The sequence below is a fragment of the Rhopalosiphum maidis genome, chromosome 2 (genome assembly GCF_003676215.2).
Source record: "Rhopalosiphum maidis isolate BTI-1 chromosome 2, ASM367621v3, whole genome shotgun sequence".
In the NCBI taxonomy this organism is placed as follows: Eukaryota; Metazoa; Arthropoda; class Insecta; order Hemiptera; family Aphididae; genus Rhopalosiphum; species Rhopalosiphum maidis.
Window position 1 is genome coordinate 30,560,621 of NC_040878.1, and position 22,408 is coordinate 30,583,028.

At 25.0% G+C, this 22,408-nt stretch overlaps 2 protein-coding genes across 5 annotated transcripts; both read right to left on the minus strand.

The window, feature by feature from the left end:
* Nucleotides 1-415: 415 nt before the first annotated feature.
* Nucleotides 416-6,469, minus strand: LOC113554244 (sushi, von Willebrand factor type A, EGF and pentraxin domain-containing protein 1-like). Its single transcript, XM_026957996.1, has 11 exons — nucleotides 6,335-6,469; nucleotides 3,020-3,235; nucleotides 2,726-2,777; nucleotides 2,460-2,566; nucleotides 2,225-2,384; nucleotides 1,541-1,703; nucleotides 1,326-1,444; nucleotides 1,097-1,233; nucleotides 855-997; nucleotides 687-789; nucleotides 416-574 (listed from the first exon to the last, which is right to left on the minus strand). Exons 1-11 carry the CDS (start codon nucleotides 6,381-6,383, stop codon nucleotides 513-515), a joined length of 1,311 nt encoding a protein of 436 aa, XP_026813797.1. The 5' UTR covers nucleotides 6,384-6,469; the 3' UTR covers nucleotides 416-512.
* Nucleotides 6,470-6,902: 433 nt separating this feature from the next.
* LOC113551038 (protein cycle) lies at nucleotides 6,903-20,761 on the minus strand. Of its 4 annotated transcripts, none has more exons than XM_026953043.1 (15): nucleotides 20,388-20,761; nucleotides 15,806-15,847; nucleotides 14,628-14,738; nucleotides 13,418-13,483; nucleotides 12,543-12,780; nucleotides 11,818-11,910; nucleotides 11,617-11,734; nucleotides 11,382-11,531; nucleotides 10,712-10,994; nucleotides 10,496-10,652; nucleotides 10,319-10,437; nucleotides 9,987-10,254; nucleotides 8,570-8,735; nucleotides 8,322-8,505; nucleotides 6,903-7,155 (listed from the first exon to the last, which is right to left on the minus strand). In XM_026953043.1, exons 2-14 carry the CDS (start codon nucleotides 15,832-15,834, stop codon nucleotides 8,336-8,338), a joined length of 1,968 nt encoding a protein of 655 aa, XP_026808844.1. In that variant the 5' UTR covers nucleotides 15,835-15,847; nucleotides 20,388-20,761; the 3' UTR covers nucleotides 6,903-7,155; nucleotides 8,322-8,335. The 4 variants fall into 4 exon arrangements, with proteins under 4 accessions (XP_026808844.1, XP_026808842.1, XP_026808843.1 ...); XM_026953044.1 differs by having other exon boundaries at nucleotides 6,904-7,155; nucleotides 10,496-10,634; XM_026953041.1 differs by lacking the exons at nucleotides 15,806-15,847; nucleotides 20,388-20,761 and adding an exon at nucleotides 14,816-15,258.
* Between the last annotated feature and the right edge of the window lie 1,647 nt (nucleotides 20,762-22,408).

Sequence of the window (22,408 nt, forward strand, 5' to 3'; positions counted from 1 at the left end):
AATGAAGTAGCGAAAACGAAGTGATAGTGCGAGTGGGCGATGTAACACGGTGGGTCGGAAGCCTACATTGTCCACAATATCAATTAATGATAAAATAAGTTTTAAAACATTGATGAAGTTTTAAGGACTACGGGATTTTGTATAGAATTTTTAAGGGTAAAAAAGTGCACGGGAACAGCTAGTATGGTGTATATCTAATGCTATAAAAAATGTATACAATTACATTAAACAACATCCACTTATATATGATATATCGAAAATTATACCTAATTGACATAGAAAATATTTTGAAAAAGAAAAAACCGACGAACAGTTAACAATGCTTCAAATAGAAACAAAACTAGATACCATAATAAAAATCAAACATTTTTTTATATGTTATTAAATATAAATTAAAATAATTATTTATTAGTATAAAAAACATTCATCTCATCAAATAATTTCTTAGTTTAAATAATGGTTATGATAAAAATTAGTCAAGTTAAACATATAAATCTTCATACAACGCCTTTTTAAGTGATTTTATTCAATGTTTCTTTTAGTGTACTGTTTTCAATGTCAATCACTGCCCGATCTAAACAGAACATATTCATTTAAATAATATATTTATATATTTTTTTTTTCGAAATAGACTAGGTATATATAATATATTTAATATTATATGTGTGTATGTTTTGCATTGATACCTTTAACTTCAATAGTGAAATTACATGTAGCCTCATTTTTTGATGCATCCATTGCCATGTATAATACATTATATAGTCCTGGGCCCATAAGTTGACCTGGTTCCTAAATCAATTAGAACGTGTAAATAAAATCAATAAAATGTTCAAATTATCAAAGTATACACACACCATCGTTTTTGCCACTTGTGTAACGCCTATGTTGTCTGAAAACCGAGGTTCAGGCCATGATACGGGAACGGTGTTCTTTTTCGAAAAATCCTCTATTACCTCCAAATAAGTCGGACAATTTTTCACTGACGGAACTTCATCATCTATGAGTAACAAATAAACAGTTTTATAACCATAAATATTCTACCATATATAATATATATTATACTGATTTCCTAGTTGAATAAGTATAATTATTTTACCCGTAACTCGGACAGTTGTTCTACATGAAGCAATATCCACGTCTTCGTCATCTCGAACCGTGTAGGTGATTATATACAAACCCGGTATCAAAATTCTCGACGAATTTTTGTACCAACCGGAACTCAATGAACCAAACCTGTATAAGTTTTAAGTTTAAAGTTAACCGAACTCTACATTAAGCCATTTCTGTTCAATTTAATATTTTTATATTATTATAGTATACAACACCTGTTCCAATCGTAATTCGTGTTTGGTTGTTCCACTTCAAAATTTATAAATTGTTCACCTTCAGCTAAACTTACGTTCTTGTCCGGTGGACACTTGATATAACATTCCATTTGATACATCTAACACGTCAGAAAATTAATAATTAAACAAGATAATTAAATATAATTTCAATTATTATCCCACTATTATAAATTATAATATAATATAATACTAACAGTCATCGGTGTCGTTTTAGGAACACATACTGGTTTAACGCCAACCCAATTGCCATTACTACAATAAAGCTTGGTATATGAAGGGTTTTCGAACACGTGCCCTTTGATACAATGGTAAATCGCTTCTAAATATTTGTTTTTTGGATCAACAGTATTTTTATTCCTATGAAAATACAATCGTCACTATTACTTATTAATCGTATATCTGGAAACACGGGCGTCTCACTCCCCCCTTAAAATGAAAAAAGTAATAATATAAACCAATTTATAAAATATTCTATTTTACATTAAATTATATAGACTAATTCTATATTTCCATGGATTAATGAAAATAAGTCATAATATATTTTAAAATTTATAAAATATAAATTCAAATTCAACATAATTATTATAAAGCCGTAAATACATATTTATTTTACTTGTAAAACCAGATAATCTCAATAAAAATCATATGAAAAAATACTCATTCTATTTCCCCATATTTTGTAAATAATAATAATTTTTACCTATATATTAATATACCATCTATTAAAATAAATAAGTAATAACGAATAATGGTTAGAGATAAATAATTACATTATCATATACAATACGATTAATTAGTATAATATAAGACTTTTCTAACATTGGAAATTTGGAATACAAAATAGATATAATACATTTCATAAAAATTGTGGTCCTTACTTTGAATACTTCACCACACGTGCATATGGCAACTTAGGTGCCTTCAAAAAAATTTTTCCATGTCGTTTTCTAAACAAACAGCTCAAATCGTAATCTCCTACTGAATATTCTTTAGTTGAGTCTCTAATCATATGTTTTGGAAGTTGAAATGTACCATGTCCTATTTAATGGATATATTTAATCAAAAATATTAACAAATTGTTTATTATTCTTTACAACAGTATATACATTTTACCTGATGTCTGCTGAAGTGTTTCAGGTATTTCAATATCTACAGATTTTTTTTCTAATCGCTTCTCATTATTTTGAATTCTTCTTTTTGTGTCGAGTTTTAATATACGCCTAAAATATTGATGAATATAATGATTTAATCCAAATCTTATGAATATTATACAAAAACCATAATACAGCTGATAAAAATATAAAATTGATATTCATTCAAACATAAAATAATATCTTATGAATTCATATTATTATGCAGTAATATAAGTAATTTCCTACCTGAATGAAAACCAACCTTGTGCTGAACTGATAATATTATTGTTATTGTGACCTGTAGCGTATATATAAAAAGGGTAAACATGATAAAATTGTATAAGTATCAAGTTGTTATTCAAATAGTACCTAATATAATGTATTATATAATATACTATAAACAATATATACATGTTGACAAATATTTTAGGTATTATGTACCCCGCTGATTTTTTTATCAGTGTAATCTAATATAAACGTTGTATTGATACACATAATAATAATAATAACAAACAATAATAATAAAATACATCCATTTACCGGAACTAGTAGGCCGTGTACACGACGGAACATGTCCGGACCACACTCCATCTAAACACGTGTGCTTTGTTTGACCTGTCAGAACGTAACCAGCATCACATTGGTACACCTCCACAGCCCTTCTCCAATTTTTGGATGCCGTGAAAATCACTTGTCCGCTATCTGGTTCTGGTCGGGGTTCGCAATCCAATGGTCCGGAAGAAACAAATGTAATAGCTACAACATTACGTTTTAAAATTCAAATAAGTTATATACACCACTTATATATATATATGCAATATGTACAGCTATAATAAATTATATAATGATACTATATGCAATAATGTAATATAGAAAGAGTATTTTCACAGCACTACTACACTTTCCCCATATATATATAATTTACTAAAATATTTTTGATTTTACATTTTTTGACGATCAAAACAAGTAAGTAGGTATTAAAGCATATATTTATCAATTAATTCATTAGATTAATTAAAACTTATGAAAAATGATACTATTTAAAAGGCACCGAAATTGACCCAAATTATATACAACATGTGTAATTTTCACCTAGACCGTATCGAAGGGGTGGGGGTCCGAAGGGTCCAGACCCCCTCCCCCCGAAATTTTTTTTAGTTATGGCCTTGATTTGCACCATTTTTTTAAATGCGTTTGTAATTTGCACCATCCTCAGGTAGTAAAAAATAGGAATTGTAATTTGCACCAAAATTAAAATCGATTATTTTTTCGATAGTATCTCGATAGTACCAACTTACAAGTTTCTATATCATAATATTTAGCTTAAATTTATTTATAAAATAGCTGATCTTATACACATATTATTTTAAATTTATATTAAATCGTATAATTATGAATACAAAAATAATTTAGCCAATTAAAAAAATATATATGTAATATATAAAAAATTAAAAACTGCAATACAAAAGTGTTACGTTAAATTACGTATTACGACGAAACGGCAAGACTAAACGTATAGCTTAGTATTTGATCAAAATAATAAACTGATATACACTATATATTATAAATATATATATAACGCGATTACGACCGATAATTGGACGTAAAATGTCAAAATATTACCAGATAAGGCGAAAAATCCCGAAAAATTATTATTGTCATTCGTGATTCGTGTCCATCTAGTCTTGACGTCAACGATGATATTAAGGAATAATCGAATATTCGATAATCCAACAAATAAATAATTATTTTGGTGCAAATTACATATCTTTAATTTGGTGAAACTTACAAACTCATCCCTTATAAAATAGTAGTTGATGAACAAAACAAAATTTTAGTAATAATTACGGATGTGTAAACGAATACCTAGTAAAATATTGTCATGTTTATAGATACTTAAATAGGTTAGGTTATCATCACCGCCTACCACAGTACCATCTATTGAATAAAATAATTTTTAGATTTTAATAAAAATGTCATTATAATTATTTATGTATTAGTAAGAGTAAACAGTCTCCCTCCCATACAGACCAAAGCCTTTATTTTTTTACAAATATATTAGTATATAGTTTTTATAAATCTATCAGGTAATACTTACCTACAATATAATTTTAATACCTATTTTGAATTATATTATAATTTTATATTTTATTATAATAATATTATAATTATATATTTGTATCGTGTTATCATTACTTTCTCAAGTCTCAATACAATGAGGAAGAATTCAATAAGTTTTTTTAAGGTAATTAATTTTTAAAATGCATAATTTATTTACTTTAAAAAAGATCTTACTTACCGCTTTAAATCAACAATTTAATTATACAATATGTTAAACAACGAAAATAAGATAACGCTTATAATAGAAACAAAGTTCAACATATTATGAGTAACATTAATAATTAAATCACATATTCCGAGTTTTCTTCAGCATATCAACAATATTATCCATTTTTTTTTATTAAGAATATAAATCTTTGCAATATACATATTGGTGTAATATAATTATATTAATAATATAATTCGAGACTGAACAACCGTGTACTCCTTTCGCATGCCATTTAATCGTTACGCGGCAGAGTGTAATGCAATAGGATGTTGTTGTACGGATTCACAATTTTCAACGATGAACGATGAATATAAAATCATATACGCTTCACAAAACTAGAATTATTTTTTTAATATATATATATGTATATAATATCATTAATATTATACCTAGCGTGTGGGTGTATTCGTGGGTGTTACGATGCACCATGTTATTAATTATTTAATAAACTACTGATTATTTTTACTATTTATTTTTTTAAATATTAATTAAATTTTACTACGTGTTACTGAAAAATGTTGACCAATCTTGATTTTTTTATTAATAATTTTATAATACCTTTATAAGTTACTTTATTTTTAGTGATGCTTGACATTTTTTCATGAGTACATAGCCATGTAGTATCAATAAACGTAAATGTTACAATGACAGAGCACGTTAAAGTCTCTATTATTAAGAGACTTTAAAACTCCAAAAAATTACTAAAATGCTTATATTATTCAATAAGTATACATATTACGCACAATATCTAAATAAAGTATAAACCATTACTTAATTAATACCCAACATGAAAGCCCTATTTTAAATTTATAATATATTTTATTAACTGTCAATTTCGTTATAATAACCTTTCATTATAAAATATGTGATAAGTCCTAGTAAGTAGGAAGTCCTAATGTATATTATGATCAATTAACTTGTGTATGTAAATAAGAGACTTTATTACGTTCGTTTTATTTTATTAAATTTGTTTTAATGAATTTACAAAAAAAAAAAATCTTAATATTTATATTAATTCTCTTATTCGTTCGGTATTTACAATAATATAGAACAACTAACCATATTTTAAATAGTTATTGTATTAAAAGACAAATAATACGATTTTTATTTAAAATTTAGTAAATACAGTTGATTGGGGCAAGGTAAATAACTATACAATTAATATAAGCCTCTCTCAAATGTATACTTGATAACTAGTAAATAATATAATGATATTATTGATATCATTATACATTTTATTAGATGTACGATTATATAAATCAACTAAAATCGAATGAAGATGATGTGTTAATTAGATTGATATAATACATTACAATCTGTTTGGCAGTTACTAAGACCTTTATTTTCCATGATCTTTCTCAAGCTCATATTATTATTTTAATTTATTCAACAAAATAATTATATTTTAATATACAATAAATCAATTTAACTTACCAACTTAATTAAACCGCAATGCAACATTAATTAAACTAAATTTTTTTCATAAAAATAACTTATATAAGATTTTAAATACCAAATAATTTTACCTGTGTTTGCTAATACAATAAATTCGATGACAGTTCTAGTAAATTCCATAATTACACACCACTGTGAGAAGTTACCACGTGAAAAACAAAATCAAACAACTGGTATGAGTATGACTGATACGCATGATACCTCTCTACGTAAAACCACAAAGAGCCCGTCTGTCGGGATTTAATATCATTTCCATTCCGCCATCCCCACCCTATCATTTCTGATCTACGAAACATACTGTCCATACATTCACGACATTTATTTTAAATAAAATACTCTTTACACAAAAATCAAAAACAACAGTCCAGTTAAAAATAATGTAACTATATAACTTAAATATAAAAAATAAATTAGAACTAAACAAAACATATATGTAGGTAAATAAATATAAATACAAATATCTAATATATGTATTAACAATAATATTATACTATAGTCAGTTGATAGGCTAAATAATGTAAAAAATAAAACAAATAAATTTAACTTAATTTAATTGAATTAGAAAAAATATGAACACACACGTCTTACAATATATAAAAATCTTATAAAACATAATAATAACAATAGTCAATAAGTAATATGGATAAGTGTTTTCTTGTTTTTATAATTTTTACTCCATATTTTTTACTAACTGCTCTATGTATTAATTACAAAAAGTTAACGAAGGTATTAATGTAATAGACAATATTAGTTAAATTAATATAAATCTCTTAAGTTAATTTTTTAAAAATTGAATTTTATATAATTTAAATAATTAACATGACTAATATTAAATAATATGAAAAATAATACTACATTTAGCTGCACGAAAATTGGATATAACTGATTGAATCTGGACAAAAAAATAAAAAATTATGTTACTCAGTTTCGCTAAAAACCAAAAATAACGATAAAAACCTTTTTAAAACACTAAATAATAAATGTGAGTACCGAAAAAATGGTACATAATACATTAAACTTCGTTGATTTAATCAATCATTTCTGATAATAAAGCATTTTATAAAATAGCTTGTAATTATTCACTATTTATTAGTCATTTTAAAATTATAAAATTAAAAAATACTTTCAATTATTTACTTAAGTTCTTAAATAAGCTTAAAAACCTAAAATCACTTTCGTTTGCTCCTTTAGATTTTAAATTATAATTTCAACATTTTTAATTATTATCATTATTCATCTTTCATTCACAACTATGTGGGATCTACCATCCTGATTACACACTTCACATTACAACCCCTCCTTAATTCACGTCACCTATTTTCTAGGTGAATTTACTCTATTCTGTATATCCATTTCTTCTTTGGTCTTCCTCTCCCTCTTCTTCCTTCTACATAAAATCAAGTCCATACACATAACTAGTACAACGGCTATTATACTCATTGTCGGGCAGGTACTCATTAAACCATTCCCCTGACCATCCACTTCACTAACTATGTCATTAATTATTACCCATCACCTGTTGTCACGATGGAACTCGATATAGTCAGTTTCAAAACTCTTTTACTTTTATTGTCATACTTTACACAGTTACACAGGATGTCAATCTAACACAAATTAATTTTAGTTACATCTTACATGAGCTGTAAGAAAATTCTGATACCGTTCTTTAGGGAAATATATAAACATTTTATGAAATTCTTAATTATACAATAAGTTAACAAGAAAATTTAAATTATAAATATTACATTATCTAGGCTCTAAAGAAGAATGGACTTTGTTTTATGTAAGCCAAATAGTATATTTAATATATGACACAAAATTTTAAATTAATATTCTTTAATATTAAAATATCGTATTGATCATCTTAATTAATAGATTTATCTTAGTATTTAGTAATTATTTTGTTATTGTTTTTAAATTTTACATTAATCAATAGATTAAACAATTAAGTGATTTTACTTAATCAAATTAAAAATTTTTTATCATTTTTTATTAATGAAAAACAATTAAACATTATTATTAATATTAATAATAAGTAGTGTTGATGGTTGCCCTTACCATTGTTATACGTATTACGGCAGAGGCCACGGTAACCCGGAAAAATCAACAGGTCCACCGAGTCCGGCGTCAGCTTCCAAAAAGCTCATAATGACAGCCATAGCGGCTTCGTCATTAGTCCCCAAATTAGACAACTGTTGTGGAGACGGTGTCATTATTTCACCGAGCATATTCCCTGAATCACCTGAAACCAAAAGTATTTGAATTGTACAAAATTCGAAAGTAAAGTGAGGTTGAAATTAGTATACTATTGGTATTAGTAGAGTTCAACAGGTTCACGCTTTCCTGGATCACAGTATACGACGAAACTGTATCTCCACTGCTACCGTCGCCACCATTACTCGACAACGTGCCAGGTTCGTTGAGCATCGTCAAGGGTGAATTCATAAACTGTACACGGTCATTCTTGGACTCCTGGAAACAGCGGACATGATAAATCACATGTACAATATAAATTGTACATAATAACAATACAAATTTTATAACTAATAGAAAAACTTACTTACCACATACCAACATGCCTAACTATTTCTCAACGAGTGTTAATTATTTCCTAAACTTTGTTTCAAGAAATTTCAAGTCTGAATTATGCCATATAGTTTATCAACTAGATAATTAAACCCAAATAATCGCTTCGCCGTTACTGGTAATAATATACAAATGCCAAGTATTGAAATTTAAAGATAACAGCGATATTTCTGAGTATTTTAGAAATTAAAACAAAAAAATATAAATATAAATTTGTGAATATTGGGAATAACTATTATTTTTAATTAATGTTAAATTATTTTACATATAATCCAACCTTTTTATATTATATATTTTATTATCCATACCTATAGAAATATAAATTGTTTCATTATAAACAGAAAATTACAAATGAGATTTAGAATTGTCAATATATTTTATTAGGTACGTATACAGCCCCCCCCCCCCCGAAATATTTTTGATAACGAGGAAAAAATTGTTTTATTATGTTACGGCACAATTTGTATTGCTAAATTTTGTAAACCCCCAAAACTTTTTTTTGTATACGTGTCTGTATTTTATAATATTTTGTTAATTATTTAAACTAATAAAATTAGCTGACTCATTAGAATTTTTCATTTCATTAATAATTTTTTATTTTATTGTAATAAAAATATAAAATAAACTATTATTTAGATTAAATTTTAAAATATCTATTTCAATTGATTACTGAAATCTTATATATTCATTTATTTGTTTAAAATTAAAATATTAAACTGTAATGTTTTATTTGAATATTTTGATATATTATTTTTATGAGTGTTGCATCGTTATTCTTGCAAATTTAACAATAACTTCATTTTGTTTATTACACATTATATTTCCACCAGAAATAGTTGTGTGTAATGAGAATTAAACTGCCGCACGATTTGAAGTTTTAACTGTTTAAATTAAAATAACTATTTATTTGTATCAGCTTAAATTTCTAATATTTATTATATAAGAATATTAAAACAAAAAAAAAAAAAATTGTAACAATTTAATAACCAGCGTAATAATTCCATTAACCAATAAAAGTCGTCATAGGTACTTCAAATTTTAGTCCTATCACCAAATTTTACAGCATCATTATTTTTACTACTAAAAGATATATAAGTTATAAAATATAACTGTTTTTAAGTTTTAATAAATACTTACTACTTCTTCTATTGTTTCCTGTTGAGTATGCGAAGGAGAACTATCGATATCACATACTGTCTTATTTGCATCCAAAGCAGTATCAACAATATGCCTACCGATTTTGTTTGCTTCTATATGTGAAGTAATCAAATTTTGTATTTCTCTATTACCCAACTGCTGTTGACTTTTAGACAATTGTGGCTCTGTATAACTATCATAATAGTTTTGCGATTGACCCTGTGAAGAACATTCTGATTTGTTGCTGCTATCAGCTTTGTAATCTGACCTAAAATTAAAAAAATTCAACGTTAAATTTAAAATAAATATATTTTAATTAATATTAATAGTACCTAGTTAAAATATTATTTGCAACAATAAATTCGATATCTTTAGTCCAAGGATTTCGAAAACTTTTCCATTCACTTCTTAAGTTTACAAATGTTTTATCTTTAGCTCGAAATTTATAAGTCTATAGTAAACAATTATTATTTTTATTTTTTAAATAAATAACTTTTTTATACAATTACTTCTGTGTCTTTTGGCGTACACTCTTGTAGTGTTGCTTTGTGGATATCTACAAGTCTAGCAATATCATCTTGATGAAAGTATTCATACATGCTAGTACCTAATAATTCTTGAGGTAAAAATCCAACTATATATGTAACCCTGTAACGGAAATGAGTGCTTAAACATACAAATATTAATTATTAGTATTAACCCTTAATTAATTATCCATGGTTTACCTTTGATCCACGGACAGAAATTTTCCATCAATTGTGTGTTTTGAAGTGAAACATGGCGGTTTTACAATGTCCGATAAAAGTGAAGATGAAGCCAAATTATTAATAATTCTACCAACGGCTACCAAACACGACGTATTGTTCGCAGTTCCAGAATCCACTCGAACGCCATTACCATCATTATCTTCTTCTAATCCCAAACTCTTACCAGATACATCCTCACATTTGTTTATCTGCGTCCAGGGTTTTAAATAACCGGTACACTGAATTACATTATATCTTCTATCTAAAAACAAAAATAGACTTTGTTAAAAATATTCATTCAAAGCAGATAAATACCATAATTGAATCTTTCTTATGTAAATTATTTTTATTTTTTTAGTAGCTGATAAACAATAAAGTAGTTTTGAAGTGAAAACAAATATTAAATAATTATTTAATAAATTGTACACTTATAATATAATAATATAACTTTTATAATATAATAACCTATTTCACTTATTATGAAGTTCAATAAATGTGTGTTGTTTTATTATTAATTCAAACTATATGGTGCCAATTTCTTTATAGTATTTTGACTTATTACTATTATTCCACTTACTATTGAATACACAATAATAAAATATATTACATATAAATATATAATATATATTATTTATGTATATATATTTACCTGATTGAGTGTACTTTGATCCAGTAGTCGTGTCTGCTTCTTCCTTTATATCATACGCTTTACACTTCATTCGACAAAAGAATGATCTCCTAGATCCACTACACATTTTTGACAAAGTATTCATCATTTCAGCACGCACCGGTAACATTGCTGTTGGAAAAAGAATTACTTTCTGTTATATTACCTATTTAATATTTTTATTAACGTCAAATAAAATAACAGAACTCAAACTTACTATTTGCATTGATATATTTATCTTTAGGGCCAAAGTCTGAACAGAAAAGTTGTTCCTTTACTTTAGCTACATCTTTCGGATGAATATAATCAAAAACATTATTTCCAACCAAGTCTTCCTACATTAAACAACAGTAGAGATTATAAAACATTTTTGATTGATTTTTTTTTATTTGATTTACATTTAAAACTGCATACTTACTGGTATATAATTTAGAACCTGAGTCACTGATTTAGATATATATAGTATCTTTCCATGATCACAACTTACAGCGAAAACAAAACCTTCAGCAGCCTGAAATATATTGGTATTGAAATGTTTTAACTTATATTGTATTAAAAGCTGTCCTTTAATATGTAGTTTACCTAATACCTACGTTACACAACTGAAGTATGTATTCTGCATAAAATGTGATTTACAAAATATGTTCACAACTATTAACTTACAATAAAACTATATATAAATATAATGAAAAATCGTCATCGCTAGTATTTAATATATACGTAATACGTATACCAAATACCTATTCCATGTTTTAAAAAAAATATTATTTGAAAATATTAGTAAAACTATTAATACTATTTTTTACATCCACAGGTAGTTTAAATTTTGACTTTTAATTATGTACATTATAACTAACTATTATTCATTAGTTTATTACATAAATATAGTAAGTATAATAAGTATATGCTAATAATGTATATTTTATGATATAATATATCATATCACATCAGTGTATTCTATGTATTAGACATTAGTATAGTCTTATATTAAACTTTTAGAATACCTACGTAAATCATTATGCATTTAACATTTATAACATATACTAACTAACTTATAATAATTTTTTAGTAGATAGTGTACTAAAAGACAGCCGAATATCTATACATTATAAGTACTTTCTACTAATTAGGTAGTATACTTACTTGTGTGATTATTTTTTTCAAATCTTGATCAGATAAAAATGAAGGCTTATAATGACCTTCAGTATATGAATTAACAGTGCTTCGAATTGTCTTCATATGTTGTACAGCCATCCTGAGGACAGATAACTTATCTAACTTTCGTGACATAGTATGACACATTGGTATCATACTAGCTAGCTCGGTAATATACGAGTTCATCTTATCTCTTCTACGTTTCTCGATTTCGCTGTGATTATGTCTACAATGAAGAAATATACGCAAATTAGCTGTTAATTTATAAATTAATATACCTAAAACATATTTTATCAATAAACCTCTCTAGTCTAATAATATAATTATTATGTTAAAAGGTTAATCCTAATTTTTAACTTAAGAATGAAATGAGCACATAATAGATATATTTTAATTTTAATTTTGTAGACCTCATAAGACAAAAAAAAAATGTGATCACTAAAAATTAAAATAGATTAACCTGATACTGAAAGATAAGAGAATAATTTATATTATAACATGAAAATATTTATGCAAAATAACGATGTGATGAAAAAAGTTTGATTGATGATCTTAAATTTAAAAGAAAGATAAATCATTGCCTACATCATTGCTTTCTTTAATTTTGAAAAAGTTCTATTTTTCTAGTTTTTACAAAATACTAAGAAATTTAAAAATGACAATTACCCAGTTAAATTTTTAAATGAAAAAAAGCTTTATGAAAATGTTTAATTATTCGACTGAGCTATAAAAATATTTAAAAAACACATATTGTTTTAAATTAAATATACGACTTGACAATACTTATTTAAAATGTAATTTACATAGCTTTATGAAAAAAAAAATCCAAGGCATAAAATTTTAAAATGAAAATTACACATTACTTTTTGTTATTGTCATTTCGAACAGACCTTGAATCATCATTGTTGTCGTCGTCAAAATCGCTACCACTATATATGTATAAAAAACAAATAAATAACTTGGTATTAATATTTAAAAAAAATATATTAATTCAAAATTACTTCACTAAATCTATTTATGAGTAATTCATTGGTATCTTATTTACATTAAATATGTAGAAAAATATAACTAATACACTAATTATGTTATGTATGTACGTTTGTTAAAATTACTTTTCATAATTTTTTTAAGCATAATTAATACTTAGATGAACGTTTTTAATCACTGAATATGATTTCCATTGGTATTTAATAAATTAAATCTGTTGTTATTTACATTAATTACATTTAATGTAGGTAAATATGTTTGTTTTATTAATGATTTTAGATTATTTCAAATCAATATAATCATTAGATATTTCAATAATTAGACATATTTGGTACAATTTCCAATTCATAAAAGAACAATATTATTCGAAAATTGAATTAATTATTTCGTTTTAAATTAATAAATTAGAAAATAATATGAAAATTGTAAGCGTATCATACATATAATTCTAATATTTAAATTATCTTATATTAATCTAAATTTAATATATTGATGTGTGATATATATTGTAATGCATAATCAAATTAAAAGTTAATATTTAATGATGATAAAGTTATTAATGATATTAATTTTAAAATATTAATTTATATACAAAATAATAACAACAATTAACAAATCAATAATTTACTAACCACAATAAGTTAATATCAATAAACAACTGCTTATGTAAACATTGAAACTATACAATTACTTTAATTTTTAATTTAAATAGATTTTTTTTTTTTTTTTTGTTTTACATCTATATTATTATACTAATATATTTAACACAATTAGTATAAATGTAACATAAATATTTATTTTTATTAATTTATGTTTAGTTTAAACACACTAGTTTTAAAAAAAATAATGAAATAAAACCAATAACCAATCGTTTGAAATTGTAAGCTAATATTTAATGAAATTTTTAACAATTTGAAATTATCCTAGAAAAATTCATGAAATATTGTATGATTACGAAATCATTAATTAACTATTTAAGTTTAAAATCACATTAAAAGTTATGTACTTTAAAACTTTAGATATGATCAATGTAAATATTATTTTGTCTTGTGATGGTAAATATTTATATGCATTATTAGTACTTACTGTGCCGATCCTTTGCTTTTATTTTTGCAATGTTCATCTCCACTCAAATCCGTACTTAAGTTTGCTGTAGACGAAGCCATTCGGGAACTATTTTGCATGTTATACGAACTTCTAAAAATATTGTATTATTTTTCTTTTTTTATTTATAAAACTTTTTAGGCGGTTTTTGGGGGGTATCAACTACTTACTCCTTAATAGCTTCAGATACAGGCTGTAAATCATAATAAACAAGTTGTTCCATAGGGCTATCATGACTCAAGTTATCAAAATTCATTAAATCATTATGGTCGTGTAACAGATTATTACAATAAGAAGCAAAATCCGGATTTCTAGCCATTTTTTGACTAGTTAAATTTCGTTATAAGCTAAGCTTTCACAAAATAAGTGCAACGTACAACTGACATTTATTAGTATCAGATCCAATAGTCCTAAAGAATCTCTTCTGCGAGATATTCTAGGGGGTGGTTTTGCGCGACGTAATCGAGCCTTGCCATTGGCCGAGACAACAAGTGTTTACGTCATTTGTTAGCACGATTTCAATTGTACATATATATATATCCGAAACCAATAAAAGAAAAAAATATTAGGAATCATTTGAATAATGATGTAGATTGTAATCTATGTGATGCATTAAAACAGTCACTTTATATTGTAAGGTCTATAGTAAGGCATATTACAATGATTATAATAAACTAATGAATAATTATTATTGTATATTAAATAATCCAATATTTTATTTTATTTATTCTTTGAAAAGATTTAAATTTCTTAAATTTATATTTGTTAATAATTATGAATATGACTTTTCCGACAAACCTTTTTATAGCTGTATGCGTATACAAAAAATATGTTATCAAAATATTAAATTATGGATGAATTAACTTATATTTATAAATAAAATATTCTAACATTTTTGTAAAAAAAAAAATTATAAGTGTGTATTGTTTATAAGTATATATTTATAATACTAAGATAAGGCTATGTAAAAATAATTGATATAGTTTGAAAAATGTATTAAATACAAATAAAATAAAATAATATTAAGTATTAGAAACTTCCAAATTGTTTTTAACAAGAATGCTTGAACAAAACTTTATTTTTTGTTTACAAACTACTTATTCAAGGATGTCATATTACATAATTCAATATTATATTTATGTTTAAATAATTGATCGTACCGTGAATAATGTCTTTTTCTCGGCTTCATTTTGGATCCTTTTCTGAAATATTATACAGAATTGATATTATTTATTTATGATTATTTCGTGTAAAATGTAAATGATACCTGAAATTGAGGTAACACCTATATAAGTTTTTGTAAAATTCGAATATAAAATCCGTTTTTAACTTGCCCTAGAGGAAATTAATAATGTCCACCCTTTTTGTCTGAACCAGAGATTGCTGCCCTTCTATTGTTACGCACACGGAGGGAAAAATACAAAACCTAAACAGTATACGCTACTGACATTATATTTGTTTTTAAATATTCAGACGTAACGGATATCTACTTAACCAAATAATTAGACTGTGCAGCAGGAGGTATAGGTACCTGTCAAATGCATCCTACTAATTTATTTTTTTACGTACAATTACCTAAGACGTCATAATACCTATTTAATAAATTATCGACATTATATATTCTCTATGCATATAATTATTTAAATATTTACACACGAAAAAAATACATACAAAAGTCTAATTATACACACGATTAACTTTATTCTCCAATCAGGCTTTCAAATTTAGCATTGTGATCTTTATATGTATATCTTTAATGTTTTTGAAAATATTTTTTTACATAGTTTCAAATTGTTAAAAAACAACGTTTTTATTAAAAAATTATATTTTTAAATATTTTTTATCCTCATAATTTTTTAAGTTTTTTTACTTTTTTGAATGACAACATAGATTTTTAATTTCATATTCTAAAGCAGAATAATTTTTTGAATATTTTGATACATAAAAATCGAATTTATGGTGAGTAGTTAATGAGTTATATGTACTCGTATTTAAAGTTAAGTTGCGCGGAGTGGAGTGGCACAGGGTTACCCCGCAAAATGTTTGTCCACTACTTCGCTTGACTAAACTTTAAATAAGTATAACTCATAAACTACTCACCCTAAATTCGAATTTTATGTATCAAAATACTCAAAAAATTATTCTGCTTTGGAATATGAAATTAAAAATCTATGTTGTTATTCTAAAAAGTAAAAAACTTAAAAAATTATGAGGATAAAAAATATTTAAAAATATAATTTTTTAATAAAAACGTTGTTTTTTTAAAAATTTGAAACTATATAAAAAATATTTTCAAAAACATTAATACTTTTTGAAGTAATGAGTGTTGTTTGATAAAAGAATCACTTTGTATATATAGATATATTTATTATTAAGTGATATAGAATTTTCAAGATTTAAAGTTAAGGTATGCTTATTAAATGTAAATATAGTTTGATAAACATAAAAAAAATCAACTATTTTATTATTTTTTATACGAAAGTCATTATAATTATGGAAATTAATTGTTATTATCCTATTTAATATAATTCATTAATAAATATTTAATATAATTTTTAGAAATTACATCGTAATGATTACTATTTACAATATTGTTTTTAAGTCTGTTTCTTACATTAAGTTTCTTTAGAACTTGTTATGATCATCAATAAATAATTACATTACTTTAAATACTCCACCTGTCTAAAATTTAAAACTTAAATAGTTATTTGAAAATTTAATAGAATTACTTGCCTACATAAAATGTATAATATTACAAAAATAGATAATGGTAGAAGTAATTATCTAGGTAAATTTTAAATACAAATACAGATATATACATAAAATAAATGTTATTCGAAATAAAAACAAATGGGATTTAGAGATACCTAGTTAATAATAATTGGTTGAAAGTTGTATGAAATTCTAATAGATTTATACATAAATTTAGACATAATAATATTTTATAAATTTAAATACCTAGCTATTAATACAATGTCAGGACAATAATAGATAATAATAATATTATGTAATAACCAATAACCGGGCTCGGATTGGTCCTGTGAACTACCAGGCAAATATAGGTGGGTTGTACAAAATCTATACAAAAAATAATTATGTAATGATATGTATTATAACTACATTATGTAAGTAACTATATATAAATACAAGCTATATATAACAATTTAAAACGGAATAATTGCACTCACATACACACACATTTAGAACAAAAACTAAGAGAGGAATATAAATTATAATATTATTTATAAATAATTAGGTTAGGTATATTTAAATTTATAATAAGTTTTCTGAGACTGTAATCTATCTTCTAGATTTGGTAAAAAAAATCGTACGAATATTATTTTGTTTTTCAAAATTATTGGTGGAAAATAATTAGATCATAATATGTTTATCGTAGATTTGAATTTAATCGATATAATATTGGAACATTTGATTTATTTTTTTTATTAATGAGCCATTAAGTGAGTGACATTTTGGGTTCAGTATAAACTCACTTATCCGTGTCTAATTAAAGATCGTATTATAACTTATAAATTATAATATCATACTGCAGCGGCATAGACTGCACTATGTACAAAAAACATATTCCGAGAAGGGTGAAAATATTTTCAAATTAATTTATAATTATCTTACATGAATTACATGACCATATTAAGAAAAATAAATATTTTTAAATATTTCGAGGGAGGGTTACTCCTCTTCCTTATGTGTGTTCAGACGAATCTTTCCACTTATTTTACGCATGGTTATCCAGTGAGTGCTTTCAACTATTTTTTTCTCCAATAATAGTGTATTTTACGAAAATATTCGAGTGAAACAACATTGTTCATCTTGAATTATGTAACGTTAAGTTTAAAAATAGTTATAATTCCTATTTTCACTTAAAAACTTTATCAAAACTAAAAAACTTATAAATGGGAACCCGAAAGGTTCCTAGCAATCAATTTTGAAAAAACCCAATGATCATTTGTTAGTATTACTCATATTTAGGCATTATTTTATTTAAACACTCACTCAAGCGAGTGTTTGATTTATAGCCCAATTTTTGAATTTGATTAATATTGAAAATTACTAACTCCTAGCTATTAGTTAATTTATATGCAATTATTGCATATTTCTATTAAAATTAAAATGCTATTTAAAAAAAAATCAATGACTATCTCATTCTTACATCACATTTGGTACGGAAATGAGTCTCTGTAACAAATATATATATATACGCGCACGTGTGCGTTTGTAACGTAAATATTAACATACTCTTAGTTTGACTGAACCAGGTAAAGTGTACATACATATAAAAGAGAACAGTTTTTCTGTCTAAATGGCCATCCCATCACGGACGTAATAATACGTAATATAACCTGAGTCTTGTACCAGCCACATTACATTCAGTATTGGAAAGGAACGCGTTCCTTTTCATACACAGGAACAACTGAATGAGAAACGGGAAAGAGTTCTTATTTATAAGGAACATGAACGCAACTTTGCGTTCTTCATATTGTGAACAAAAAAATGAAACTCACGTCATTTTTAATGATAATTATGTCTAGAAATTATTTAGTGTTAGTATAACAGTTACTTCATTAATTAAGATTAAATTACTAATGTAATATACTATGTATATAACTATAATGTTCATATCATAATAATTAATAGTTATTATTAAATAATATAATAATTCTAAGCGAATGAGAGTCTTTTGTCAAAATAACTATGAACTTCAATCATTAGAGAAAATCGTTTCACCGTAATTTTTAATTATTTAATGAAAATTTCAAGCCTATACGTTTAACATTATTTGAATTTTTTTATTTTAACAAATAAACCAAATCGATTTTTATTAAAATGAGACCTCCTTAAAAATGTAAATAGGAAATCATTAAAACAAAATATTGCATAGTACTTTAGTCCACGGGTAAAGTAAGATTTAGCTCTTGGACTCTTATATTCTCTTAAACATGTCACATGTGCATATAACAAATATCAGGCCATTAATATTGTTATTACTTATTAACGTAATAAGTTAAATTAAACTAAACTTCTATGAGTAAATATAAAAATCATGTGAAACTAAAATAAGTGTTTATTAAATTTACCTAAAAAAGTTAAATTGTTTTAATATTTTTATTTCATATTGCATTATTTTATAGTTTTATAATGTTTAAAATTTGAAACAACTGGTCTATTTTTAAGAATGAAAGTCATGGCTGTTAAAAAAATTCAATATTTCTCAATATATTTTTTTAAGAAAATTATATAATAATTTAATTTTGATTTTTCATTTTAGTTTTGTATTAATGAAATTCAATGATTCCTAAGGATTTTGATGATCCCCAAGACCTCCCTCAAATTCCTTCATCGCGTCACTAATTCATCTAGTCTCCTGTCATAAATACCTACGTATGCTTATGATAATACACCTTATATCCTTCTTCAAGAATATTTATTGGTATTATTAAAGTGCGCAATTAATGATTGTATTATAGTTACTTGTAATATTACAATAATTTATAGGTGTACAATGGGTGGTAAATTGTCAAGAGTCAATTATGAATATTGTAAGTTAAAAAAATACTTCTTTCACCTGAATATTCATCGATAGCTTATAATAGAACTTAAATTCAAACGTGGATATTGATATTATTGTTGGTTATAAATACTTATTACTACTAAGTCGAATTCTGCGTACCTACGTTTATGATTGTTTGTATATTAAATGCGAATAAATTATACGCTACTCACCAATTTATTATATTTAATATAATTTATATATAATAAATATACATCAACAATAATACGTATAATACGTCCGTTATCGTCTTCAGCGGCGACGTGTCGAGCGACGTGTGTAAAACGGAAGTCAGAAATCGTATTTATATGTTTTAACTTTTTGTCCTAGATCAAAACATAATAGGTAAATAATCTAAATAAAAACCTAATAAACGGTAAACGATCACGTTTCGTCTGGCGTTGCGAACTTCTTATAGAATATAATAATATTATCGTTTAGCGCGTGGTGCGTACACGCATATATATTACACACACTCGAGTCTCGAATATTGTGTACGACGATGAGAGAGGTCTTTTCCACACTCTCATTCACTTATCTAAATCATTTTTAGTTCACGCACCATGTACCGCCGTTGTCGACTCGTTCATCACAACAACACAATACTATAATATTACATTATTAATGCGTTTGTATTATACATACATGTATATGTATATATATATATGTGTGAGTGTGTGTGTGTAAGTACTGTTATCGGAGTTTTACCGCCGAGTAACCTTATCGAGTTCGTTCAAATTCGTGTTTTTATTGTGCATACATATTATATTAATATACATTATAAGATGTGTAAAACAAATAATAATAACGGGCGAGAGTTTGTTATAACTTATAATAAACAACTTGATAATTTGACTGCATTAACGGCGTATAGATAACAACGAAATAACTTAATAATATCATAATTAGGTACGATACGTCTGTATTAGAATTTTAAATAAATAAATATATATATAGGTTAAGTGTACATAGGTATTTTGATGATTTATCTCCTAGATAATTTTTTTTACATATTTTAAGAGTTCCGAAGTACCTTTGTTAGCAGGTCTCTTCATTTAAGATTATATTAAAGCCATTAAATATCTACAATACTTATACTTATTGTACAAATATTAATAATGTATATTTTAATAAAATAGAAAATACACAATATGTAATTATTATTTTTACAATAAGAGCGCATATTCTATGTAAATGCAGACATTTATATACGAAAATATATCAAAAGGTTTGAATTGAAGAAGCTGTCAAATGATAACACTCTTATAAAAACGAAAGTTATATCATATAAATATATGTATTCTTCAACACGATGTAAGCACAACCAGCCACACAGTAGGTATAACATTATGTATAATAATTTACAAATAGATATAGGTAGACTGACTAGATTGCAATATAATACGCAAGTAACCATATTATATTTGTTTTACGGAACTTAAAGTGGCCAAATAAGTTTTTTAATAGAATTCGTTGTAAATAGTACATTATAATATTATATTGCATTATGGAGATGTTTGCTGAGTAGAGGATGACCTGTACTCTGTATGTACTTTGTAAAACAGCTATGAGTGTTCTCAAAAACTAAAATATTTACTAAAACATAAAAATAAATATCATTTGAAATAGAAAAAGTTAATAAAACTAAAAATTATACAAATCAAACTAGGTAATATAGTAAAATAAAGGATAAAATAAATACTTCACCGTCTCCTTATCTATTTGTATTATTAAAACTTAACTTAATACAATAAGTTACAATAAATTTACTTCAACAACTGCAATATAAAATAAAAATATATAGAAAATATAAAAAATAAAAAATAGGAAAATACTAGAAACTAACAAACTTTTTCATTCTAAATACTTTTATAATAATTACATTAATCGATTTTTTAATTTCCCATTTTTTTTTTTTTATATTGATTGGTTTTTGGTTTATTTAATACATTTATAACTTTGAGAATAATAAAAACTTATTTCTATGGGAAAATAAAGATTTAATGGACTATAGCTTTGATAAATGTTAAAGAAAAAGAAAAACTTATTGTAGAGCAAATTAATCAATCATTCAAAAAAAAATTTGCTTCGAAGAATGAAGCTATGAAAAATGTATACACAGAATTAAAATTTTAAATATATTGTACATCTATGTAGAAATCTTATATGTATTGTACAGGTGCTTAATCTATAT